A 27,287-nucleotide genomic window follows, 5' to 3' on the forward strand; every position below is an offset into this window, starting at 1 on the left:
GGCCTTGAGCCTCTGAGAGACCGCCACAATGATTCACAATGTTCCTCAAGGATCTTTATCTCAGAAGTCAGTACAGACCAAGCCTTCCAGGCCACCGGCCACCACTTGGTCCTTGTCCCCATGGTCCTACACAACTGCTTACTCCCCCACCCCCCTCTCCAGGTCATTGCACTGCAGTCTCTGGAGCTCTCACTAGTGGTTTCTCTTCAGCAGCTAGCCCTGGCCTCCATCCTCCCTGGCTCCTCTCTACTGTCCCTGCACCTGGGCAAGCCTTCCTCAGATCTTCTCCATTTATTTCAGCCACTTCTGAAACCTCGAATCTTGATCTCGGTTTTTTAAGTTCACACATTATAAAATCCCTCTCTCTCTCTCTCTCTCTCTCTCTCTCTCTCTCTCTCTCTCTCCATAAATCCTCACAATCCTCAGAGTGTACATAGAATAATTCCAACGTATCAAAGAACTTTCTCATAGTGTCCCTTTAAATTCAAACTGTTCCTCACCCCTGTGCTCTGACAAAGACCTGGTCTCCATTTCAATTTTATTTTTATTTATTTATTTAGCCATTCAGAGTGCGGCTGACATGGAATGTGGGCGAATGCACTGTTCTGACCATCTTCTTTCCCTGTGCTTAACCCCTTTGGGATCCCCATGCTGTTACTTGAGTCCAGCATGCTCCCCTTAGTGCTCAGAGCATGCATTCTGCTGTACAGCTCCCCTTAGTGCTCAGAGCATGCATTCTGCTGTACAGCTCCCCTTAGTGCTCAGAGCATCTGTTCCATTGTATGGCTGCGCCATAGCTGCTTTGATCTGAATGTACTCCTGTTAGTGCTGGCTTGTTTTACTTCTTGGGGATTATGAAAAATGCTGCTTAGACATCCATGTGCAGAATCTGTATGAACTTAGCATTTCCACTTCTTTAGAATAAGTATCCTGTGGTTAATACGTGTGAAATCGTCTTTCCTCTGCTCGGTTCCCTCTGACTGTTAATTGACCCAAGAATTCTACAATTTAGTAATCCCACCACTGGTTTTGGTTCTCACTGGCCATCACCTCTTAATTGTTTTTCTTTGCCCGTTACACAACTTGGATTTCAGAGTCCATTGGAATACATTCTTATTGGAACATTCACTTGAAAAAAAATTATTTATTTTGTGTGTGATGGGAAAGCAGGGGATTATCATGCTGTGGTACACCTGTGGGGGTCAGAGGACAATTTACAGAACTCCCTTCTCTCCTCCCACCATGTGGGGCCTGAGGATTGAACTGGATCCCCAATCATTTAGCACCAGACATTCAGAGCATGTCAGTACACACATATGATATGAAAGGAGATAAGCATGCATAGCTTCAGGGGCTCCTACACCTAAATATATCTCCAGATGATGCATTGGAGCTTGATTCGGTAGGGTTTTTTCCAAGTATATAATTTTTTTTCATTTTATATTTATTGGTGTTTTGCCTGCATGTATGTCTGTGTGAGGCTGTCAGAAGTCCTAGAACTGGAGTTACAGACAGTTGTGAGCTGCCATGTGGGTGCTGGTAATTGAACCTGGGTCCTCTGGAAGAGCAGCCAGTGCTCTTAACCACTGAACCATCTCTCCAGTCCCATTAAAATTTTATTTGCTTATTTTATGAGTATTGGTATCTTGCCTGCATGAATGTATGTGCACCACATGCATGCCCCATCCCCGGGGCCAGAAGAGGGTATGGGATCATATGGGACAGGAGTTAGTTATGAGCCACCATGTAGGTGCTGGGAATTGAACCTAGGTCCTGTGGGAGAGCAGCCAGTGCTCTTAACTTCTTAGTCATCTCTCATGTCCATAAAGTGCAAACTTTAAATAATGTACTGACATAATGTATATATATAATAGTAATGTTAACAAACAGGGAGCGGAGGGTAAGAGATTGGTAACACTCCTAGGACTTCTGTGTAATGGTAAAACTATAAGTTTATTTAATATTAAAAATGAAAGCCTGCTCATTCCTGTGATGCACCTGTCCTTCCAGCCCCACTCTTTGCCCTGCTTCCCTTCCCAAGAAGTCTCCCAGGGAACTGCTTGGGAGAGCTGTATAGTACTGCCAACTTTGCATCCCCACTGCAGCTTGCTCCCACAGCTGCTCTGTCCTCAGCTCCCCACGCAGACTGTTCCTGTGAAGGTCAACAATGACCTGCATGGTAGCAAGTTCCAGAGGCCATTTGCTCTCCTTATCTTGCCTCTCATCCTAGTGTGGGGCCCGCCTGGTTAGTGTTCCCCTCTGGTGAAGCACCATTGTCTTGGCTTTTAGTGTACTCATGGGCTGTTTCCTGTTCTCTGGTGGCTCCTAACTATTCCTTCTTGGGCCCACTCATTTCAGTGCCCCGGGCCTTGTCCAGAAGACCTCTGCATTCCTTTGTCTACTCTTAGAACCATTGTTGATCTTCTCTCATGGACTAAAGCACCCACTACCTATTGTGTCCCCCAAAGTGTATATCACCAGCCCGGCCTGTGAGGCCAAAGGGGGTTCCGTCTGTAAGAGAAGGAATTGATTGAAACTTCACTGAGGTTACAGAGAGGCCAAGCAGTTTCCTTAGGGGTCACTGGGTTTGAAGGAGCATTTTGCAGAAGCAGAGTTGACATTTTGATCATTATAGAACTGGAAAGTACCCTTTGTAGATGAACAGGAAGAGGCTGGAGACTTAGGAGACCATACTGGGGAATAGGCAATGTGTGGGAGGTCCTGCCTACAGGCTAAGAAATTGGTCCCTGCCCCTATGATGCTAGCCTGGGCTCAGCTCTGCCTCTCAATCTCTGTATGCCTGTAAGAAAGTCACTTACAGGCTTTGCTTTCCTGGGATTCAGTCTTAACCTTAATATAGAACATATTAATAATAAAATATAAAAGTTGATAACTTAGAGAATGAGGTTGGGATCAAGCCTCTCTGGGCTCCTGTCAGCATCCACAGCCAACCTGTGTTAACACAGACCCATCTCATGACCCTGTACTACCCCGGCCCCGGGAAGAAAGAACAGGTTAAGCTGACCACACTTCTACAGAGTATACATTCTTTTTCTCAAAGGCACAGGATGGGCAGGCAACGAGAAAAAGGCAGGAGATGGTTGAAACTTAAACATCATAAAGGAAATGAGTCTACATCACATCTTTAGCCAAACCACAGGTCAGCACTTGACCAATCTGTCCTGCATGGAAGCGGGTGGGGCTGGCCAAACTCTACAGGACAAGTAGAATCTCTTGGTGCTCCAACCTTAGGTCTAACTTCCCCTTCTACGGAGAGTTCTAATCTGGAGGCTACCAGCTAGAGGATGCCAAGATAGCATGAACCACTGAGAAAGAACATAGCTAAATGCAGGAGAACATAGCTAAGTGCAGCTCACGGCTGTCACTTCTGGATAGGGGCCTGGTCCTGGGGCTGTGAGCATCACATGCCGGCATATACCTGCTCCTAACCCACAATATGAAATCGGGAACAGTCAAGCAGGTCTTGTTTAGATACTTTGAAACAAAATATGAAGCAGTGGTGGCTGAGGGGGGTCTGTGTCTTGTACTTAACGCACCTCAAAGAAGACTAAATTCCTACTGACTCACCAGAAACAATGACATCTTTTGCTTGCTTGCTGGAGTTGGAAGTCAGAGGTGTTGGACACTGTCCCCACCCCACCAGGGCCTGGAGGGTCAACCACAGCTTTGGGTGTATGGTTAAGGCCAAATACCTTGCCCCAGAACAGCATTATAGGCCCCTCAGGCTCTCCGAAGTCACTGGGGACCAGGGGAGTGCTCCTCCAAGCTTGAGTCCTGAATTTGCTCATTCTCTGAGTTGATCTGGTCCTCAAGGTGAAGTATGTCATTCTCAGAAGTGCTTAGGAAAAGAACAGGTGATGTTTGCAGGAAGCCTGAGATGGTGGATGAAGAGGAGGAAGAGCCTGGCAGGGTCCAGATGACACCAAGTCAGGATGAAAAGGGACCAGAAGCAAAAAAAACAAAAACACCCCACCAAAACCAAACCAAACCAAACCAAAACAAAACAAAAACAAAAACCAAAAATCCCCAGAAGCTCTAGAGTAAAACTAAGACTGACTGGGCTAACATTTATTTTTTAAAATTTCTTTTTAGATTTTTTTATTATTTAATGTGGTATGTATATTTTGTGTGCATGTACATATGTGTGCCATGTGCATATCTGGTGCTTGTGGAGGTCGGAAGTGGGCATCAGATCCTCTGGGACTGGGATTACAGATAGTTGTGAGCCACCATGTGGACGTTGGGAATCCAACCCAGGACTTCCTGCAAGAGCAAGTGCTCTTAATCACTGAGCCAGCTCTCTAGCTCAGACAGGACTTTTCTATTTGAAAACGTAAATGGGCTCTAGCATAAGCTATATCTCATAGCCAGCTTTGGGGCACAAGAGGAGAGCAGCCCTAGACTTGAGCTATATGTCTCCTAGTAATGAGCTGGGATATGTGAAAGTCACTGAGTCCTGGTCTCATCTGCAAGATGTGTATGCACAGCACCCCTTAGGCCTTTGGAAGCCACCAAGGTAATAACGAACCCAAAACATCAGGTGGACAAGGGATGCTGGGACGGCTGGTCATCGGGCTGTCTATAAAAATCGGTATGCTGCTGGCCTTCTCCTGCCCCTCCCCCATCACCCCAGAAAAATGCCTGTTGGATCACCAGGAGGGTGACTTTGACAGAAGTCACATTTGGAATAGGGAGCCCATCAGGTCCACGCCTAGTGCTGGCCTTCTGCTGTGTTCTGTCTCTGGCTGAAGTTGTCTTTTTCTCTTCTATCCTACAATCTACCTAGGAAGACCTTGGCCCAAGATGCCCTTCTTGGAACCTCTGCTGGACGTCCAGTGTGAAGACACAAGGACCAGCATGCTCCTCAGTGCCTCCTGTGGATCTCTGAAGGTAGAGACCATGACTTCTTCCCTTCTTTGCTAGCCTACAGAGAAAAGGGCCCATAGGTCTCTGCAGATACACACAGTAACTGCAGACATACAGAAGGGCAGCGTATGACTTCTGGACCTTGGCACTAGCCTGGTGCAAATGTTTCCTTTCTGTCATCAGACTTCTGGTCGGCTGCTGTCAATCATCTGGTCCAGTTTGGTTCCAGTGTTCATTTTCTGTGTGGCAGTGAGTAAGGGCGTTATTTTCCATTGGCACAGCCCATGATAAATGCACAGGAAATGAGAGGCACCAGCAGGAATTGGATCAGAATACTTTAATAAGATATCAGTGTCAAAATACATTTCCTTATAAAGTTAAGCTCCCATACAGTTATAATGTCATCAGTAGGAATTTGACAATGCAATAATGTTCATGAAGTTGTTACATTGACAGGGAAGGTTAATATGAAGCTCGGAATATTTCTCAGAGTGTTTTTAGTTAAACTGCAAAGGGAAAATGCCCTTAACGCTGAGGCAACAACACAGGAAATCGAATACCAGCAGTTACATGTCAATAACCCTTCCAGTTCCGTCACTGTGCGTGAGGCCACACCGTGCACCATTGTGCGACTTGGACAACACCATGCCTAGGTCATTTTGGGTAGATTGACTTGAAAAGTTAATTTTTGGTTTGAGCAGTAAGTCTCTTTAGGCTTACTGCATTCTGGCCTGATGGGCTTTGTGTGTATTGAAAGTTTTATTGTACCCAAGTGAACAACATCTTATGTTGATTGGGATCATACACCCCAAAGGTGGCCTTCCTCTCCCCCAGTGAGTTACAAAGTGCTCTGGGAATACTATTTTCAGTGCTTCCTACCTATCCATGTCACTTCATGTGACTGAGACCTCTGCCTGCTCTTGCCAGCAGGGGGCGCTACACCTAGGTTTTGCAGGGCCATCTGCCCTGCAAACTGCGGGTGTGGCAGGGTGCAGGGCTGGTCAGACCTGGCACCATCTCCTGTCTCCTAGTTTAGCTCCAAGGACTGGGTCACTATATTATTTGTGAATCCCCATTCAAACCATCTCCTGGTAGCTGTGGACATACCCAAGTGTGCCGCATGAGGGAGATAGGTAGAGTCACATAGCTCAGTGTGCTTGAAGGGCTAGGAACAGGACCTGAAAAAGGGAAGAGCACTTCCTTCCCATCCCGGACACGTGCCATAACAACGCATACGTACAGAATACACAGAGAACATGAGGAGAGAGGATAGCTTGCCATGCTCTGCCTTAATGACTCCACTCCTGGGATTGTTTACCACACCTATGGCATATCACAAAAGCAAAAAGTCCTGAGAGAGAGAGAGAGCGGGAGAGGGAGAGGGGGGATCTGTAGCCGTGTTGGTTCAGGCCTGTGGGAGTACTATACAGTTCTACAGTGTCCAGAACACTGAGAAAAATAAAATCAACAGCCCTAAAAAGATCTCAAAAGAAATGGAATCCTGCTCACAAAATCACTACATTTTTAGATATTATAAAGTACCCATATATATGATAAACACTAAACCCAGATATAAATTTTCCTTTAAAAAAAAAAAACTCTGTTTTGTTTTTGAGTAATAATAATTAAAAAATCCCCTGAACCTGGGGTGTGATGGGGGATGCCACCAAACAGTTCAGGAAAGCCACTGTGTGGCTTCACAGGTAACCCTGGAGTTTACCTTTCACATTGCTTATTTTTTGCCCCATAAGTCATATCAAAATCAGAGCAAAGAGTTGGCTTTTTAAAAATCACACTAAGTTTTACAATATGGTGATTAGGTGTGTGTGTGAGAGAGAGACAGAGAGAGAAACAGAGAATCCACAGTGGAGCTTGGAAAGCAAAATCCTTTTCTCTTTGGCAACAACAACAACCAAACCATTTCAGTTGAACGAAGCCCAGGCTTCCCCTAAGGAGAGCCAACATCCACCATGCTTGTTAGTGCGGATACTGACGTGAGAGAGAAACCATTGGGAAATATAAATTAGAAATCATTCAAGGAAGGGAGGGGAAATCTTATAAAATTTCAGAGCATTCATCAATGGTAAAATGACTACGTATTTTTAAAACATGGATAATGAAGTGAGCATGTCAGGTAAAGGCCACTGCTTGGTGACCTGGGCAGATCAGCCAGGTCAGTACATCTCTTAAGAAGTGTGCTGGTGTTAGAGATACCTAATTGCAACACAGACAGAAGGTGGAGCTGGCAGACAAGATGGCAGGGCAGGAACATGCCCAGCCAAAGGCCCTGGCTCAGGTGGCCTGGTCCAGAGCTCTGAGAAGGTCTCTCCCTTGCAGGAGTGTGGAACTTCCTGGCACAGGGACATTCACCTCACAGTCATATCTGGTCAGTTCCGGCAACAGGTAAGGCTCCAATGATGGTGCCAGCAGTCGACTTGCCATGCCTGCAAGAAAGAGGGGCCTTTAAAAGCCTGACCCAAGTGCTGGCACAGTACCTCCCCCACTGGAGGCAATCGGGGAGAAGGGTCCACATGGAAAGAACAGCATCTCCATGCCAAGCTGGGAACGTCAGGTTCCAAGGCCACCTTCCCTGGGCTCCACTCCCCATTCAGAGGATGGAGCCAGAAGAGAACACGTCTCAGTGGTGCTGAGATCCAAAGTCGGTGCTAGCAGCAACAGGGGTCTCATAGCTTTGGTACAGGGCAATATCCTGGTGGCCTCTCCCTCTTGGGGTCCGCCTGCTTCCCCTTCTTGCCTGCATTCCTATGAACAGATGCCTCACCCCTGATAATTTCCCCTCTTCTTTCAGTCATGGTCAGAAAATGATCAAAGTTGAAATTATTTTTGCTTTGGTTTCAACCGCCAGGGGAACCTGTCATGTGCTGACTACTGCTGACCAGATGTGTACCAGGGGGTGAGTGACGCATGGTTCTCTCCTTTCAACTTTTGGGCTTGCCCGCCCACCTGCTGGTAAGCAGCGGGACAGGGATATCAAGCCCAGGGCTTCTGGGGTTCCACAGACTGAGAACCCAACTATACGACTGTAGACAAGGTTCTGGCATTCCCCCCACTCTGCCTCAAAGCCACAAACTGTATGTGCCAAGCAGGGGCCTCTGTGGGAACACATCTGGGTTTCAGTGGCAACAGCTGAACTTTCCAGATCACCGAGCTACCCTGTCATCAGTGAGTCCCTTGTGCATGCTTTCAGAGAGATGTTGTGTGTACACTTCAGGCAATGAGGAGCTAAGGAAAAGACAGACATACGCCAAGAGCCTGCAGGTGACCTGCTTATTGGAGGATTCCTTCTAAAGCACCATAGATACAAAGCCTTCCCACCTTCCTTCCCATAGAAGCAAGCTTGTCTTTGCATACCCCACTTCACAGCCGCTGTCTTCCTCAGAAGTCCATCACAGGCCCGGGCTCCTCACCATACTAGCCGCCTCCTTCTCCCGAAACTTCCCTAGCCTGAGTTGGTCAGAAGTAACTGTAGCTCTGCCCTCTCTCTAGGGCCATGCATATCCAGAGAGCCCTTTCTCCTCTCCCTCTCTCTTAGTTCAGATTCTCATTGAGGGGGCCTTCAAGAGATTCTTTGAAGAAGTCATTATCAAACACTTCCTGGGCTTGGAACCACACAGGCCCTGGCTAATCCATCCTCATAGAGCCTGGATGGACTGTAACTGGTTGCCTGAGCAGAGGCTCTGAAGGCGGTGGCCTGTCATCCAAATGCAGAGCTGAGTGAGTGGTTGCCTCCCAGCTTCCTGTCCAGTCCTGTCCAGTCCGGCCACCTGTGTGCATCAGACCCTGGGTATGGTACAAGCTCCCAATCACTCACCTGACACCTTTTGGGCTCCTGGAGGACTGTAGTCCTGGAACTGGGAGGCATAGCACTGTGGCGGGAACCCACTCTTGGCAGTCTCCCCTGGGCTCACGGCAGATGGTGGCTGTGAGGGTGGCAGGTGTCTCAGTGGCTGGCCCAGGCCTCTCATGGAGTTTTGGGTGAATTCATCTGGAAGATGCAAGCCAGAGAGTGAATGTGGTGCCGTCGGATAGGTCAGATGGTAGCTCTCGACCTGCTTTTTCTTCTCAGAGTCCATGTAGAGACTGTAGAACCCGGAGCCTGTGCATAGCATGGACATGGCCCATTCTAACACGGCTCAGGGAATGGGCCCTGAGCCTTCAACCCTCTAGACCCCTGGTTAGTCCTGCTTACCAGGGGCCATGCTTGCACTGATGGTCTTGTCAGGCGTCAAAGGACAGGTCCCACCCATGAGGCTCTTCATCCGTTTCCACATCAAATGTGAACTGCTGCTGGTGCCTGGAGGGTCCCCCTGCAGATGTGAGGTATGCTTGGAGGAAAAGGGCTAGGGGAGGGGTGAGGTGGGGGCACCACACCGGCCCAGCAGATGCAGACACAGGGAGGTGCTCAGCACTGGCATGAGCTGTTTGCATCTCTGCCCTAGCCTCGCTTCCCACCCAGAAGGCTGAGATGCCCATGGCATTCCCTGTAAGGAGGCGGCTTACCCCACTCGTGTCTTGGAAAGTTTGCTCCTCATATTCCAGCTGGCGTTTTAGCTTCAGCTTGTTGGAGAGGGCTATCATGGCTGGGCTCATCATGTATGGGCCGCGAGCCCCAAAGTCCTTGGCAGACCTGCCAAGCCCAAGAAGAGAGAGCAGGTGTAAGGGAGTCTATGGCCTCCCACCTGGTGTCTTCACGGGTCCAATATTATGATGGAGGCGATTTATGGACCCAGAATATATATATATATAAAGGGCCTGAACAGCTGTGGCTGCCTTCTGTTCCTCTACCTGGTGAGATGCCAAAGCATTCAGGCACCTGGTCCTCCCTTCACACACCTGTCTACCTCAGCTGCTCTCGGGCAGTCCTGCCCTCCTAGGTGACTGTCCTGCTAGCCGACATCAGTCTCTACAAGGATTTCTGCTCAGTGCCTCCCACCCAGAGGACCATCTGGGGTGCTTTACAAAGTGCACACTATAGACGACACATCCCCAGCTTCTGGGACCTAGACCAGCGAGCACCTGGTGTGGTGGGTGAGATAGGGAATGTTTGGCACCTGCAGAGGCCTGGGCTGGTGGAAAGCATGGGGTTGTGGAGAGAATGGAGAAACTGTCACTCAAATACCTATCTGTGCCCAAAGATGAACCCTAAGGTGGGTGAGGTACCCTTGGGGTGATCAAAAGGTAGACACCAAGTTTGAGATACTCAGTAAGGCCTTCCTCCTGCATTCTGGGGTTTTAGCCTTCAAATATCAGTCCTCTAACTAGGTAGGTAGAGAGCCAGCTGCCTGCAGAGTGAGGGGATATGGTGGGACGGGAGGCCTAGGTGGGGCTCCAGAGCACCCACTGGTGGGAGTGTACTTAGACCTCCTCCCTGCCCAGGAAGACTCCAGCCAGGCATCTCTCACTGACCTCATCTTGAACATGGAGACATGAGGCGAGGTGTTGGGCGGCTCCACCCGTGATGGCCCCAGTGGCAGAGCCCCCACGGATTCACTGCTGTTCTGATCACCAGCAGGCCACTTGGTGGGCCCAAAGTGTAATGGTGGGTCTGGAGGCCACTGAGTGTTGGATCTGCCTCCCATCGAAGAAAGAGGAGTGCTGGCCTGGCCGCAGCATGGAGGCAGGGACCCTTTGTTCCCAGCGTCAAAGAAGATGGAGGACATGGGCCAGTGCTCCAGCTCCGGCTTCCTGCTTTCCACCTGCTGGGGGTACTTGCCCAGGAAGAGGGGGCTGTGGGTGGTCCCCAGGGCTAGGGGCTGGAAGATGCTGGTCATGGTACTGAAGCAGTGCTGGGCGTTGGGCTGGGGGCCCTCTGGCACGTGGGGCTCCTCCGGGCAGATGGGGCTTAGCTGGAAGTCCTCCCCATCCATCGGGATGTAGGGTGCTAGAGTCTCCAAGTCCAGCTCATTGAAATCCGTCTGAGGAGATACAGAGCAAAGCTGTATTGCCATGGCTGGCCCATGCCTTTCCCAGGCCTTTTCAAAGGGTCACTCCTCCATCCAAATGCTTGTACTGGAAACTCTCGGATTTGCCATCGAGGGTACAAGACTTTCCGTCAGGATATTAACCTTTCCATACACTTATCCCTTCACTCTGTGCTCTAAGCTTCCACCCCTGACCTGCAATGCTGTCTTGCTCCATTCTCTTCCAGTCAGGCAAGCTCCGTGCCTCCATGACATAGGCTGCCCCTTCATCCTATTCTTGCTGCACGTTAGCTCCTGTGTGATATTGTGTTCCCTGCAATATTGTGCACCCTAATAAACTTATCTGGGGTCAGAGAACAGACAGCCACTAGATACAGAGCCACAAATGGTGGCTAGAAAATGGGAAGAGTAAGCCATAGGAGAAGTTGGGCCGTAGTGGTGGTGCACTCCTTTAATCCCAGCACTTGGGAGGCAGAGCCAGCCGGATCTCTGAGTTCAAGGCCACTTTAGAAACAGCTAGGCACGGTGACAGCCTTTAATCCCAGGGAGTGACACAGAAAGATATATAAGATGTGAAGACCAGGCACCAGGGTTGGTTAAGCATTTAGTCAGTTAAGCATTTGGCTGGTTTAGCATTCAGGCTTTGGAGCAGCACAGTTCAGCTGAGATTCATGTGGAGGAGGACTCAGAAGCTTCCAGCCTGAGGAACTGGCAAGGAGAGATAGCTGTGGCTTGTTCTGTGTCTGTGATCTTCCAGTGTTCACCCCAATAACTGGCCTCAGGTTTGATTTTATTAATAAGAACCTTTAAGATTCCTGCTACACTCTTGAGATGAAGGGCAGCTTCTCTTCACCCCCTTCCCAGGCCCTGTCAAGGGACTGCCATTCTCAGAGACCTGCATCATCGGGTTCCCATTGTCACACGAGAACACTCATAAACAGAGACACAAGCTGGGGCTACAGTTAGTGACGGACCCCTCCCTGCAGACAGACCTCTGTAACTGGTACCCAGAGAACGGTACTGGAGCGACACTACTTGCTTGGGCTAAGGGAGGCCACAGTGCACCCAGGAAAAGAGACATGCACAGAAACGATGAAAAAATTTGCAGGCCAGGGCGACGGCACACACTGCGGAGCAAGGTAGAAGCTTGGATGGAGAACTTGGTCTGAGACAGACTGGGGTATGAGGATTGCTCCTGGCCCCCTGGCCCCCACCACATCCACCCACCTCATCCACTTCGAGTGTCTGTGCAAGAGCATGTGGCCTTGTGCAACAACTCAGGAGCATTTCTGTCAATCCTTTAAAGTGAAATGACTTTTTAAAATGCGTCCATTGAAGAATTTGGACATGCCTCCTTAGAGGTTTTGGTGGCGTGGTTTCGGTTTGGCATGTGTGTAAAGGCCTCTGTCCAAGTAAGGAGGAGAGGAAGTTGAGGGTTAAAAGCAGAAGCGCAGGACTGAGCAATGGGAAGGTAGGAGGAGGGGAGGTCGCAAGCTCCCTGTCCCCGAAGCTTGGCTCAGCATCCCTGGGATCTCTGCAAAGGGACGCAGGAGCCTTTATCATCCACACGGGGCCTACCTGGGTGCTGCACTGGTCCTTCGCCTCTGTGTCCATGGCAAAGAGTTTCTCGATCACTTCAATCTTCAAGTGATCCTCCAGAGATGAGTAATAGTCTTCAGGGCTGCTGGGCTGGAGACCAAGAAGGAGAGGACCGAGTCAAGAACATGGTGCTTGTCTCCCCAAAAGTCCAATGTAAACAGACAAGCGTGTTTCCCGACGCATTCCACCAAGTATCTATGAAGGGGGCTACTACTGACAAGCTGTGTGAAGTAGATCCCTTCGTGAACCTCTCTGAACCTTGGTCTCCCCATAAGGAGATGTTTGCATCAACTCCTAGAGCAGTTGTTCTCAACCTTCCTAATGCTGCGGCCTAATAGATAAATAATAAAATTATTTGTGTGGCTACTTCACAACTGTAATTTTGCTACTGTTCTGAATTGTGATGTAAGTATTTGTGTTTTCTGGTGGTCTTAGGTGGCCCCTGTGAAGGGGTCATGAACCACTGTCCTAGGGTGTCTTGCCCGTGCACTTTGGATAGAGGCTGTGGCCAACAGGGCTCTGTGACTGAAGCCTTCTGTTTGCACAGAGACCAAACTCGGTTCTCACTGCAGTTTCAGGCACCGCTCCTTCGACAGGGCTGGGGGACAAGGACTAAGAGGCAGCAGTCAGCTCTATGGTCCCTGGAAGGTAAGCCTCCCAGCATTCTGAGGGGGCACTGCAATAACTTGAGGGGGACAGTGCATCTCCAAATGTCTTTTCAGGCATCTGGCATCAGAGCATGAGGGCCAGCCCGCTCTGTGTGCTCCCCCAGAGGATGGGGCTCACCGTGGAGCAGCTACTGTTGCTGGTGACACTGGGTGTGGTGTTCCCTTGGGTGCCTGCCTGGGGCACAGTGAAGGCAGGCAGGCTCCCAGACTCACTCTGGGCACTGTGGCTCAGCTCTGCAGCCCAAGGCTGGCCTGGGGGCAGGACGGCCTTGTTGTAGGCTGATGACTCATCAAAGTTCTGGTTTCCTGTAAAGACAAGACATATTTGGTGAGGATTCATGAGGTCTAGGCTCATCCCAGGGAGGGAGAAGACCAGAAGTTTTACGAAGGTCTGAAAAGGGTCCTGAAAGTGGACCTGGGAGTGATACCCTCAGGACCCTGGAGCCTAGCTAGGACCAAAGAGCCTTTGACCAGAGCTGTGATTCAATATGGGGGCTCCTTATAATGAGAACAGTTTCCAACAGCGTTTGGCTTTCAGAGGCGACTAAACGTACTAGAAGCGGTTGATCCCTCAGAACACTCCAGAATGTAGATGAAGTTACCAGAGGCTAACGGGGCCATTTGTCCTAGTACCATCATGAAGCTAGAGGCTGCCAGGTGTCTCATGCAAGGGCTCATTGCCCTTTACCATTCTCTGAGACATCAATTTTCCTGTGGCCTCTGAAATACACCTATCACAGGAGACGAGTCACTGCAGAGACCAGCAATCATGGTTGGGTTGGGGGTGGGGGGTGGGGAGACACACACATGGGGTATGGTGTGACCTGGAAGAGGCCTTTCCATGTACACTCCAAGAAGTCAGAATAGCTGAGGACCCTGCCTAGACCACACTGGCTTCTCTTCCAGTGAGACAGGAGAACGTTCTAATGCAGACAGCCTTGAGGGCTTCATCCTGGGCCTGGATCTCCTCACTAGTGTTTTTGGCCTTATTCCTTAGCCTTCCACTTAAATAAGGGTGTGCGCTTCAAGATACTACCATCTCTCTAGACAGGCCTAGAAAAGCCTCTCTCCCTCAACTCAGACTCCTACAGCCAGGTGGAGAATGGACCCATCTCATAGCCTACCTCCTTTTACCCCTTCATGAGGGCATATAACTCAGTGGCCAGGGAATTTGGGGTTCTTTTGTGCCTAGCAGAGCCTGACCGTGAACAAGTGATTGATGCATGGGCAAGGGTCAAGTGTGGCTCTGGTTTAGAGAAGGTGTGTCTGTGGAGGCTTGTCCTAAGAACTATTCCCAGTCTCAGACGGGTCCTGGGTCAACTAGGGCTAGGAAGTGCTCACCAAAATCCAGAGAAATAATGGCATCTCCTGCAGTGGGAGCCAGCTGCGCAAGCTCCTCAGGCTCCTCCTTCAGCTTGGTGAACAGGTAGTTACTCTTCTCAGACAGGGCTACGTCATCGCTGCTGTCAAAGATGCTGTTCATGGCCATCAGGTGGGGCTTGAACAGGGATTCAGTCTGGTCCATGGAGAACACCACATCATTCTTCTCAATCTCACTAATGGCATGAGAGAGATGTTCAGAGTTTCTGCATTTTTGTTTTTTAGTCAAAGCCTTTGGCTCCCCCAGACACATAGAAAGCCCGATAACTAAACCTCTCAGACCAAAGAGATGGGCAGGGATAGTGTTGACGTTTTGGAAAGGATCGAAGTCTGTGAGCCATGGAAGCAGAGACCACGAGAGTCACCTCGACCTACGGGTTGTTTCAGATGGCTACACTGTGCTTTGAGCTGCTAGTGTACGAGAGGCCGGGATGCTATGTCAATTTCCTTCATAATAGCTATGGCTGCTTGTCATGTTCTTCTGGGGGTGGGGCAGGGGTGGGACATAGCCGCCGAGCAGCTCTTGTTTCCCATTCACATGATACTAAGCAACTACTGTATACCATCTTCTCCCCTTAACACAAGTCAGAGGCATGACACCATAACAGACAAAGCGAAAGGTAGATGAGAAACCTCCAGAACTCTGCTCCTAAGATCTTGATGAAAACCCCTCTCAGGAGGATTCCCACTCATGGCAAACAGCTTTTGGAGGTAGTGCCCAGGGCACTGAGAGGCTGGGTGCTCCCTCCCCTACTCACCTCAGGACGTAGTTGACACACATGATACACTGGGGCTGCAGGTTGCGGGGATTGTAGATGACTGTCCCCTGGGTCTCCAGCCACACGTATCCTCCATGTTTGGCTAGCATCCGGTACTGGCCAGACACCACCTGCCCCTTGGTGCACACTAGGGAAGAAAGGGGGCCGAGATGAGAGAGATGGAGGAGCAGTGTGTAGCATTCAGATCCCACAGGAAGTATCACCTGCCAGGGAAGTGCAGGACAGACAGAGCTGCCAGATAGATACCAGGCACTGGAGAGAGTAAGCTAGGAGGGAGGCTGAAGGTCATTTCAGCCAACTCTTCATTTTAAAAAGGGGAATAGGTGGTCTGAAGGAAAGCAGACCATTGCCTACCCAGTGCGGGAGTGACCTACTCTACAGCTCTGCCATGCCCCCTCAAAACCCTCGTTATTGGATTCCCAGGCAGCTCAGTGGAAACATAACCAAGTGCAGCACCCTGCTTCTTCACAGGCTTCAATCACCCTCTGCAGGCGGTAGCACTAGAATGCATCTTGGAGAAAGTTCAACTGCAGGGATGCAGACCCATCGCCATTCCCCAACTGTGAAGGAAGGACAGAGGGTCTCACAATGCTAGGCAAGTGCTCCACTATGGAGTTACATCTCCAACTGTCTGTTTTTATTTTGACTCAAGGTCTCTGTAATTGGTCAGGCTGACCTCCAACTCTGTAGCCCAGGCAGACCTTAAACTTAGCAATTCTTTTGCGTTAGCCTCCAGAATAACTAGTACTCAGGGTTGTGCCATGAGACCTAGCTGAGGTCTGTTTTTCTTTTTATTGTGACCTTTGAACTTTCAAGGTCATCTGTTAGGTCTGTCACTTAGGGGGTGGAGACAGTGTCAGCCAGGGTCAAGAAAGGCCTGTAACCCAGGACCAGTAGCCTCCTCACAGCCTCCTCAGCCATGGGAAGTTCTTTAAACTTGCCTTCCAACTACCCACCGAGACTGCTGGCTTGGAGTTCTTTCTTCTTCTAGATTGTTCTAAGAGTTCATTTCACATGTGTTATCACTGTCTAAAAACACCCCAGACTGTCCTCTTCCCCATTTCCAAATGCATTTTCCATTTTTGTTAGAGAAAGAGAGAGAGAGAGAGAGAGAGAGAGAGAGAGAGAAGCTAGAAGTGAAAGTTTTAGAGGAAATGCTAAGACCAGGTTTTTATTATCAGAAGCAGCCAAAATTATTTTTCAAAGTAAAGGTTGTGCCATCCTTATCTAATCTTTTCAATGGAATATTGTATCGTAGGGAGGAGAGACACCACCCTTTAACATGCGAAGACTCGGGCCAGGAAGGCTGTGACTTGCTTCACACTGCACGGGACAAGAGTAACAGCGTTTAGATAGTCGGTCTTTTGATCCCCTGGACAATCAACCCTCCCTGACTCCATATGTCGAGCCCAGAAACAAGTGAGAAGGCAAAGTCTGCTATGGCCACTTTGTTAAACCATCATGGGCTTCTTGGGCCAAGAAAGAACTTTGGTCTTCTCGGCTGCCCCTTTCTCTGGAGACCACCTAGCTGCAGGGAAACAATTCTTGCATGATTTCAAATCTGGAGTTAACTCATTTAGACATGGAGTTCTTATGCGAACCACATTCAAGGCTCTGAGTCTTTTTGATGGAGCAGTTCACCAAGCAGAGGTGGTGACTGCGCTCCTGGTAATTGCGGGCAGGGGCCTGCTCCATCAGTAGAATCTAATTCACACCAGCATTCTAATCATCTCATTAATGCCAGCCTCCGTGAGGGGCCTGCTGCTTGGTAGGGAGATAGTCTTTTTATGGCCTTTAATCTTGTTTTCCTAAGAGCACAACAAAGAGAATCCACCCCTGTGCCCCGCCTTTGAGAGTAGCAGTGTATAAATTAGTAATCCATTTGGAAATGATGGCTTTCAGTTATCTAAATCTGGTTGAGGACTGAGCTTCTCCAGGCATTTTGATGGGAAACAGGCTGAGACACACGGGGGTGAGTTGGAGACATGTAACTTCGACACGCTTCTAACCGGAGCCTCCACCTTGGCCGGGGGATGAGTGCCAATCTATAGTACTGTATTTGCAGGGGGATGTGGGGTGTAGACACCTCTCACAATTGACACTGACCCTGTTTCCAGCCCATGTAACCTTGGCTTGATGTACAACCCTTGGCTAAACAGAGGCCTCTGTGCTCAGGGCAGCTTTACTTAACACCACCAGGAAACAACAACAATAAAACCAACCAACCAGCCAACCAGCCAACCAACCAACCAGCCAACCAGCCAACCAGCCAACCAGCCAACCAACCAGCCAACCAGCCAACCAGCCAACCAACCAACCAACCAGCCAACCAGCCAACCAGCCAACCAGCCAACCAGCCAACCAACCAACCAACCAACCTGTATTTTATATTTGAACTCTGAGTTATCTTTCAGTGTGCTGGGGGATTAAATATATAGAGTAAGTAAAAACAACATCCAACCAAAACGTTTTTCCAAAGTGTTTCCCCCAGGAGTCAGCGTCAAAACTGATAGGGCCAACTTTTTTGTTGCTAGCTCTTTTTATAGATCAAGGAGCTCTCAAGGGGGAGGAGCATTTCCATGTGTCCATTCCCACTGACTGTGCTTCTTCTGTTCACCCCTCCCCAGAAGACAATGTGCGGTACTGTCCAATCCCAGAATTCCCAGATACTTAAAAAAAAAAGCCCTTGCCTTCTGGTGTTGATGGACCCCTTGGCTTAGAAGGCCAAGAAAGAAAGGAAGCCAGACCCCGAGGCACTAGCTCCTGAGTTAGGCCAGAGCTGGGCAGTACAGTTGTGTGTTTCTATCAATCTGCCATGGGAGTGGGGAACCCTAGGAAACACAAAAGCATTGGGCCCTATAAGAGAAGGCTGCAATCTCTCTAGCTGGGCCACAGTGATGGCATCTGGGAGCACCCTGGTCTCTCTTTGCCATCCCTGGGTCCCTGAGTGGGGCTGGATCGAGGTATTTTTGGGTATTTTTTTTCCAGAGATCACAGTGGGAGACTTGTCTGTGGTACCATAATGGTTCCTGCTGTATTATTAGATCAGACAAAACTCAAAGGCCACAAGGAGGAAACAGAAGTGTGAATCTAAAAGAGAAGCAAGTGCTCTCTGTCCCCCTCTCCCTCCCCCCTCTCCCTCTCCCCTCTTCCTCCCTCCCTCAAATCATGCTGTACCCAGCTTGTGGAGTTGCTGCTCAGTTAGTGGATCTGAACTCTAGCTGTCCTGACAGTGAGACAGAGGAATGGGAGACAGACTCAGGACTAGGAACCGGGAGCCACACTTCCATTTCCTGTGTTGTCAGTACAGCTGCCAGGAAGCTTCTCGGGGTTTTACCCATTTGACTCCTCCTATCCCACCCTCTTATCACCCCTGTCTGGACCAGTGTTGATGCTGGATGCGCTCTCTCCCAAATATACTTCTGTCTATGAGATTATCGTTCACTTGGTGCTTGTATTGCCCCCTGACACTATAAGAGATGCTAAGGTTGAAAGTCACCCAGCTTCAGGGAGCTTTTTCCTCCACAGCAAGACCCCTTAGGGAAGAGATCAAGTCTACCAATCCCTAGTCCTCAGAAGGCCAAGCACAGGTTCTTACTTGGCGATGGGGTTTATGGATTCAGAGAAATTACCCTGGTGCATCTAGAAATGAGAAGACAACATCAGGAAGCTGGCTGAGGGACCACTATAGAACCACCCTGTCCAAGAAGGTGGTCACACGCCAAGTAAAGCTACTCAAATTCTTGAAAAATCAAACTTAGAAAAAGCATCTTCTTGCATCAGCTACATTTCAAGTACCACCTAGGTCATGTGTGGCCTACAAAGACACAGAATGTTTCCATGACAGAGGTTCATCGTGCAGACTTCCCTGCATGCTTACACTCCACTGGCTGGACAGCCCTCTCCCTTAACACCTTCTCTGTTTAGCCCTATCCTCCTCTGCCCTTACAATGGATCCAGAGCAAGCCCATTTTCTTCTAAACTCTCCAAGACTACTCTTCTATGCTGAGGTACTTGCTGCTCTAGCCCGGGCCTAAGTTGGTTATACACTGACTTGTAGATAGATGTTCTTCAGGGCTGTCCCTCAGGGTCGTACAGAATGTGGACTGCCTGAGAGGACCCTGGAATCTTTTCTTAATTTGCACAAAAGCATTGACAGGCTGGTGGCAGCTGGGATTCTCTGACCATCTTGAAGGTATGTACCTTATCTGCCACCCAAGATGGCGACTCTGGGAAGGAGGTAATGAAGGCTATGCCTTGTTAATCATACTCCTCAAGGGCAAATGACAAGGACACAGGGTATCTAGGAACTCACAATTCTGGTGACTTTTGGTCATGTTCTCTGAGTCCAGGGCATGGTAGAACTCATAGGCAGAGCGGCCAAGTAGCTCCTCAGGGTGGTAACCGACCAGTTCCATGATTCTGAATTAAAAAGAAACCAAGGTGAGGAGGAAAGACCAGATGAACTTGGACAGCATGTAATCAGGGGCTCCAGAATCTCAACTGAGAAAGTATCAAGTACATACCCTGGTCACACCATTTATTTATTCAAGCAAAACCCCTTCACACTGGGCCTGCAACTGGGGGTCATCCCCCCACGCCCCACGCACCTCCTGCCCTTCCTAAAGTCCTAGCTCAGTGGACTCCCCTGCACACACAGCCTACTATCTAAGAAGTCCTGGGGTCAGGAAGGGGCCACACAGCTCCTCCTCCTGGTTCATGTGTGAGCTCCCAGGTCAGAAGAGCAACAAGAGCTGAGGCCTCCTGACTCCCAGCTCAAGCTCATTCTAGCAGAGGTTGGGGAGCGTTTTAATGGGAGTCCTGTGGTCCAGGTGGGGAGACAGCTTGGCACGGAGGAGCCAGGCAGGGAGAGCCATCACCCCTGATGCTTCTCAGGTGCCATGTGGGACCCTAGGTATGTCTCCAGTGGCTGCTCTTGCTCATCTCTCCTCATCTCCAGGAGAGGCGAGGACAGAGGTTGCTAAGGAGAAGAAACATAAACCAGTTTACCTAGAATATCACAAGTCAGAGCTGATGATAGGGTCTCATTAAGATAATTCTACCTGGAAGCACATTCCTTAGGACACACTTGTGTCCTTGTCCCCTTGGCAGAAGCTACAGACAAGGAGAGGAGAACAAAAGCCAAGCGTGCTGACTTTGTGGTTCCGAATTCTTTCCATCCACATGGGTAAAATGCATGTGGCTCTCACACTCCATCCCTCTGGAGGGTCATTTTTGGCCTGCTACTCTTTGTACTAGGGAAAACTGCCCCGGTTCTGGGTCTCTCCAGAGTCCAGTCTTGGTTTCCAAGCAACTTTTCAGCTTACTTGCAGTGTGCCATGTACCCTCTGTCCCGGCCTCCTCTCCTCCGACCGCCTGAAAGCCTTAACTCTTGCAGGGTCTGCCCGAGGCCTCTCTTTCTCCACAGAGATTCCTCCAACTCCCTTAGGCCCCGCAGAGTCCCAAAGACCATGTGCAGTGGCCCTAGGGTGGATGCATGTGTCCCTTACAGCCTGTGCTTTCTCCTCTTGCCCCAGGGAGTGCTAAGTGAGCACTGAACTGATGGCCTCTTTGTAGCTAAGGTCCAACTGAGGCCTGCCAATCCAACACCATTAAGGAACCAGGTCACTGTTACCTCCTTTCCTTCCTTAAGCATGACTGGCCACCTCACTGCACACATGTTTATATGTATGTGTGCATGCACGGAGGGACCCACACAAGTACCTCTAGCAGCTTGCCATAATCTTCAGCCTATCCTTCCATTCTGCATGGTGCCTGTTATTACGTGAGCAGAGAAGAGGCAAGTTTTCTGACTAGATACAATGCTGGAGGTCCAGGTTGTGTCAAACAAAGGTTAGCTCCATGGTGCAAAAGGCTTAATTACAGCTCACTCAGCCCTGTGGCTTCCCTACGAGACGCTGGCTGCCATTTCCACAGCAGGATGACTAGTCCCTGCTTGGTCTCTAGGCTCACTGACCATGGACATGTTACCAGTAGCCTCGACCCTGGAGTGGGCACCCAAAGGCACGTAAGCCCAAATGAAGTTGGGGGAGGATGAGGAGAGAAGAGTGTTGTCTGTGAACCCCACCATATGGCATTCTTGGTAAGTCAAATACACTTCAAACTTTGCCTGGGAATCAGAACTGTAGTGACAACAGGGTGACCACTTACAGGGTCACTGATTGCCCAGTCCGACTTGCGCAGATGTAGAGCTTTCTAGAAACCTTTAACACTGAATCCACTGGCCTTCTAAGAAAGAGATAATTCTCTTTCCTAAAGGAATCCCATTTCCTTTCATGATTAGGATCTTTCCATCAAAATGCTCCAAGTAAATATTATAATTAGCCTCATAATAAAATGCTTTTATCTAATTACTGTATCATCCATTCAAAGGCACACAATGGGAAAGTTCTGGAAGACAAACAAACCTGGATTTCAGACTTCCCACTAGCAGCCTTCATTTATCTTGTCAGCCAAAATAAATATTTAATATCCCTCCTCGTTCCTTTAAACAGACTACTGTAAAAACTGGGAAATACACACAGCCCAAACACAATCGCAGAACATTTGAGTCGTCAAGACTTCACAAAGCCAGGAAGCCCCAACTTGGAGCTAATGGCCATTTGCCCCCAACCACAGGCACAGCGACGCCACAGAGAGGTTAAAGAACTGAACTTGTTTATAGGGTTGCTGGGACGGCCCCTGGGACCTTCCCAGCTCATTTCCCCGACTGCACAAGAGCGGGCTCCCATAGATAAGAGTGGCATCTGCTCTCTCCATCAGGGCGGAGGAACTACTTCTTTCTTCCTAATTAGAGAGCCTTGACTCACTGGGAGAAGAATCAGTCGGGGTCACCCATGAACTTGAGAGTCAACTCAGGGCTGATCTGAGAGGAGAGGGAAATGGGTAAAGATTGAATTCATCAGATCTCAAAGCTGAGGACAGAGTGCATTCTTTAACGATGATGAGCAGAAAAAGAAGTAGACCAAAGATGGAGGGAGCAGAGACAAGGCCAGGCGGCTACGGAGTCTGGAGAGGAAAAAAGAGGAAATAGACAATGCACAGTGAAAAGGTTCTGAAATCAGTGTTACCCCCGGGAAAAGGATGTGGACCCGACGAGGGCTTCGGCCATCCAAGCGAGAAGCGCCTGTAAAGTGCAATATGACTTATTCAGGTCCCCAGCCCCAGTGTAAAAAGCTGTTACAAGGCAGAACATGTCTGTAACCCCCGGTGCTGGGGGAGGAGGTGGTGGCAGAATAGGCAGGTCCTGGCAGCTTACCGGCCAGCCAGTCTAGCCAAAACCTAAGTTCCCGGCTCACTGCAAGAGCCTGTTTCAAAACCCAAGGTGGAGAATGAGAGAGAGAGAGAGAGAGAGAGAGAGAGAGAGAGAGAGAGAGAGAGAGAGAGAGAAAGACCAACCCAGTGTTGACCTCTGACCTCTCTGACCTTCAGGCATGATCGCAGGCAAGCAAACCCATACATATACACACACACAGATGCACACAAAATAAGGCGTGGAGTGTTAAAATACATGTCCAGAAGTGCTGTACAGAATGGCCTACCAGAACAAGGCTAGGAAGAGAATTACTCTTTCCGAGTGTCGCCCCCTCAAGAGGCAGGAGAAACCAGCCACGTGCCTCACAGGGCTCACTTCATTCGTCCTGGCTGTTAATGACCATGGGTTGTTCATGAGAGGGACAGAGCTCACTGGTTTCAGAAGCCACTGCCTGGAGACCAGGAAGGCCTGGGTGCCATTTACCCCTGTTCCCTACAGAAGTAAAGGGTTTGCCAAGCAAATTAATCATATAAACAAGATGTCTATGGAGTACTGGAACTCTTCATGAAGATGAAATTTCTGAGCACCTTTGAACCACCTACGTGTTTTCCCAAGAATGCTTCCACTATTTCCCAATAAATGCTTACACTCAACTCTGCATTTTCCTTCCACGCTCTAACAAGCCTGGAGACACTCATTTTAGTTTCTGTATGTTTACAAGCATTGGCAATGCATTTCTTTAATGATATCTAGATCATTCACTACTCAGACTTCAAGACCTATTCATTCTAATACATTTTATATAGATTGTATTTGTATATTGTGTTGTATTTGCTTTAAGTAACAGCCCTTAAACCTTGCATGTCATGTCACTTAAAATACTGCCCAGTTATATGAAGTCTATCCGACCAACTCTGTGGTTAATGGAATATCTATTTCTCTCCTCTGTGTGAGATGTGTTGTCTGTTTGTAGGGTGAAGCTTATATATATATATATATATATCTCGGAAGGTAGCCTGCTCTATGTTATAGACCAGTCCTGCCCTGCATGCCACCAGCCATCTTTCAGTAGACCAAACCCTACAAACAGTATGAGAGAAATGTGAGAAGTAGATCATGGAAAGGTTTGAGCTGTGAGATCTAGGAAACTCTGAGTTAAACTCCAGAGAGAATTTGTAGACCATTTCCAGCCATCTAGATGAGGCAGGGACACAAATGGGTATTTTCACACATTCAAACACAGTTAGGGCTAATTCCAGAACACTGTCAGCTGAGCAGGTACGAGGACACAGAGCACATTTGAGTCTATCTTTATATCTAAAGCAGCACATGATAACCTCTGAGAGGGATGGGCCTGCAAAAGTACTTAGAATATACTAGGTATACACCAGAATCCACGCACTGTCCTTGCAGAAGATAACCCTGAACTTAAGACAATACCGTCCTATAGAAAAGGCAAAGACAAGTTTATCAAACTTCTCCAATGTGTAATAAAGAACCTAATATCTTACAATTAATTTGCTTAGAACCAATCTGTTTTATTCTTGAACTTAAAACATCTCAGGGCTGTCTTCACACATGTGTGTCTCACACCTTTTGATTCTTTACCATTTCCTCCTTACAACTGCATTTATTTGTGTGTATATGTGTACGTGTATGGGTGTGCATGCCACGTGTGTGTGTGTAGGCCAGAAGAGCACTTGTGAACGTCAGATCTGTCCTTCCACCATGTGGGTTCTTCTGGGGCTCGAACTTGGCCTGGTGTGGCAGCAGGGATCTCTATCTGCTGAGCCATCTCACCAGTTACTTCATGGGTATTTTTCCACGAGCCTCAACTCTCCCCTCACTTTATTCATCTTATTGTTCCTGGGCTCTTTGATTAAACTGAATTCACCATAAATCTTTTTTCCAAAGGTTTACTCTGTGTGTGTGTGTGTGTGTGTGTGTGTGTGTGTGTGTACACATGTGCATACAGATGCCAGAGGTTGGATTCCCCTGTAAGTAGAGTTACAAGTAGTTGTAATTATATGTATGCCGGGGTGGGGGGCAGACGAACCCAATGTTCAGTTTCTCTGTAAGCACAGTATGCACTCTTCATTGCTGAGCCCTTGCTTCTCTCTCAGTTGGCTTTCTTTACTGTTCTTCTACTTGGCCACTAGATGGCATCTCCACATGAATTAAAAAACCCAGTCCCTTTAAAGGATTTGCAAATGACTTTGGTCTTCCTTGGATGAATGGCATGTTCTGTTTTGTGCTACAAATTCACTGTGGTTTCGTTAAGCTGCTTGTATCTCAAGCTCAGAACTCTTAGCCACCCTTTCTTCCTTCTCTGATATAATAGTTTCAATGCATGGTATTTTAAGAAACAGACTAATAGCTCCTATGTTTGAGCGCACAGTAGAGAAGAGCATCCTTAGCACTCAGGATGCTGGGGCAGGAAGACTGTTGCAAATTGCCAGCCATCCTTGGGAAGGTGAGTACTGGAAGCTAAGCAACTTTACATCCCGTTGTCCAGGCGACAGCCGTCAGTGGTAAACAGGCTGAGCACCCTTCATCTGAAAAGCGGATGTTCAAATGTGACGACATGGCATCTGAAAAGTTTTGGGTTCTAGAGCATTTTGGATTCTTAACTTCCAGGTTGACTTCAGAAAGCCTATATACAATATTTCCCCCAAATTCTCAAATCTGAAACAAGGTTTAGTTTCCAAGCTTTTCAGATAAGCAATAATGTCTGAGTCATGACTGTGCCCTGTACATAGGAATGGCAGAAGTTATTGGAGGGTTTTTAAAGTATTTACTGTCTCAAATAATTTTTAGAGAACATCAGGCACCCCCTCTCCCCACCAAGGAAATGGATTGATTGTGGAAACCTGGGAGCTCAACAGTGAACAGCAACCTCCTGGGTTGCCTTTCTCCTTTCCTCTTTTCCCTTCCTATGAGCCCTCCCCTTTCCTTCCATTAGATAGATGAAGTCCGGAGACACAATCAAAGGAAAGTAGCAAACTGCCCGTGACGTGACTGGATTCAAACTACCTGCTGTTCTTCAGATTCTTTCTAGCTTTCCTTAGGGAAAACCTTTGTGCCAGATGTCACTAACCCAGGAGCATTCACTGGCAAAATGGCGGAGCCCTGACCTGCACTCTCCATTACTTGTAGGTGCTGGGTTTGGAGCATCTCTCTGAAGGGAATGTTTGTGTGTGTGTACGTACGTGTATACACACACACACACACACACACACACACACACACACACACACACTGTTCCCCATCCCCACACAGTGAAAACAGAACTAGCCCCTCCCCCCAGTCCAAAGCAATCGAGAAATAACACTGAGGGATTAAACACTTAGAATAGTCCCTTCATCAGCAGGCATGCCTGTCCCCTAGTTACCTAATCCGCTAATCCGTTAAACACTCCATGCGGCACCGCACACTGTGTGTGTGCATCCCTCTGCAATCATCTCTCCAGCACACCATCAGCTTCCTTGAAAGGCAAAGTTATGCTGAAAATACAGTGTGTCCCTAGACGTCACAAGCAGCATCTCTCTCTCCAGGATGAGTCACAAAGCCCTAAATCACAGGATCCTTCAAGGGAGGATCTACTCGGCCTGTCAGTCGAGAGCCAAGCTGAAGAAGTCACCACGGTGCCCTCCCCGTCTCTGTGTACATGGTGTCTTCAGTCCCTTTGGGGACACGTTTCTTGTACTTTCTCCTTCCCCTTTAACCCAAGGCTAGCGCTTTTGCCTAAACCCATTCAAACCACAATAGATGAACAGATTAACACTGAACTAACTTTTCCAGGGGATAGATCCCTCACCTTAAAACTAATCAGAAGTCTGAGGGTTCCTTTCGAAAAACTTTCTTTCCTGTTATCTACAGATGGCAAGGGGTTTGAGGACAGCAAGGGTTTCCCTGATTATGAAGCCTGGAAATGGCTGAGATCTACTCAGAGGCACCCCCAACTTCACCCACAGCCCCGGCCACTCCCAGGCGACTGATAAGGGCCCCAAGTACCATTTCACCTCAAAGCTGGTGACATGGATCAAACATTGGGAGTTCCAAGAGTATCTCAGAAGACTGCTGAGAGCAAACACCATAGAGCTGCCTAGAGTGTTCATGTGGACAGGAGGGTCCTATGTGATGAACAACCTTCTGATCGGGGATCCAGGGACCACCACTGTAACAGCAGCAGCAACAACACTAAAATGACTATCGGAGCTGACTAATGAAGTTCAGGTTTCTCTCTCTACACAGTAGTAGTACTTTTCCTAATCACTTCATAATAAACTTACTTAAACACTACCTCCCACCATCTTGAGTCCTAACTCTGCTGTGGTCAGAACTAGGAGACAGGAATATGTCAAGGGTTCTCTTACATAAGTTCTGAAATGCGGCCGTAAGTGATAGCCAATCCTGAGATGAGGACACTAACTCACACCAGGTCCATCTAGACTCAGAGTGAAGAACCTAAGCTAATCTGGAAAGCAGAAATGCTCCCCTATAAGAACCAGATGCCATGGGATGTCTAGATGAGAAAGAGAAGAGCTGGCCTGAGGCTGGCGGTAGCTTCTGTCTTGGGCCTTGGAGGCCTCCTGCTATTGGGGAACACCAGGCAGTTACTTGCTCATGTAGGCCACAGGTTTTCAGACAAAAACTCATCTCCTTGAGCTCAGGAGGAAGATCTTTGCTTTGGGGAGGCCAGAGATGGGTATGAGCTGAGACACAAAACCTCCTCATTCCATATAATGGCATTGTG

General features: G+C 48.6%; 1 protein-coding gene across 1 annotated transcript in view; it reads right to left on the minus strand.

Moving 5' to 3' along the window:
• Positions 1 to 5,209: 5,209 nt before the first annotated feature.
• Epas1 (endothelial PAS domain protein 1) overlaps positions 5,210 to 27,287 on the minus strand; it is an 83,193-nt gene continuing 61,115 nt past the window's right edge. The window contains exons 8-17 of the mRNA XM_036170506.1: positions 19,571 to 19,677; positions 15,235 to 15,382; positions 14,438 to 14,652; positions 13,215 to 13,402; positions 12,408 to 12,518; positions 10,315 to 10,823; positions 9,409 to 9,535; positions 9,098 to 9,215; positions 8,720 to 8,893; positions 5,210 to 7,331 (exon numbers count right to left, since the gene is read on the minus strand). Of these exons, the coding sequence (XP_036026399.1) occupies positions 7,180 to 7,331; positions 8,720 to 8,893; positions 9,098 to 9,215; positions 9,409 to 9,535; positions 10,315 to 10,823; positions 12,408 to 12,518; positions 13,215 to 13,402; positions 14,438 to 14,652; positions 15,235 to 15,382; positions 19,571 to 19,677 (1,849 nt within the window). The 3' untranslated portion in view covers positions 5,210 to 7,179. The remainder of the gene's footprint in view (positions 7,332 to 8,719; positions 8,894 to 9,097; positions 9,216 to 9,408; positions 9,536 to 10,314; positions 10,824 to 12,407; positions 12,519 to 13,214; positions 13,403 to 14,437; positions 14,653 to 15,234; positions 15,383 to 19,570; positions 19,678 to 27,287) is intronic.

Source organism: Onychomys torridus, chromosome 21 (assembly GCF_903995425.1).
Source record: "Onychomys torridus chromosome 21, mOncTor1.1, whole genome shotgun sequence".
Lineage (NCBI taxonomy): Eukaryota > Metazoa > Chordata > Mammalia > Rodentia > Cricetidae > Onychomys > Onychomys torridus.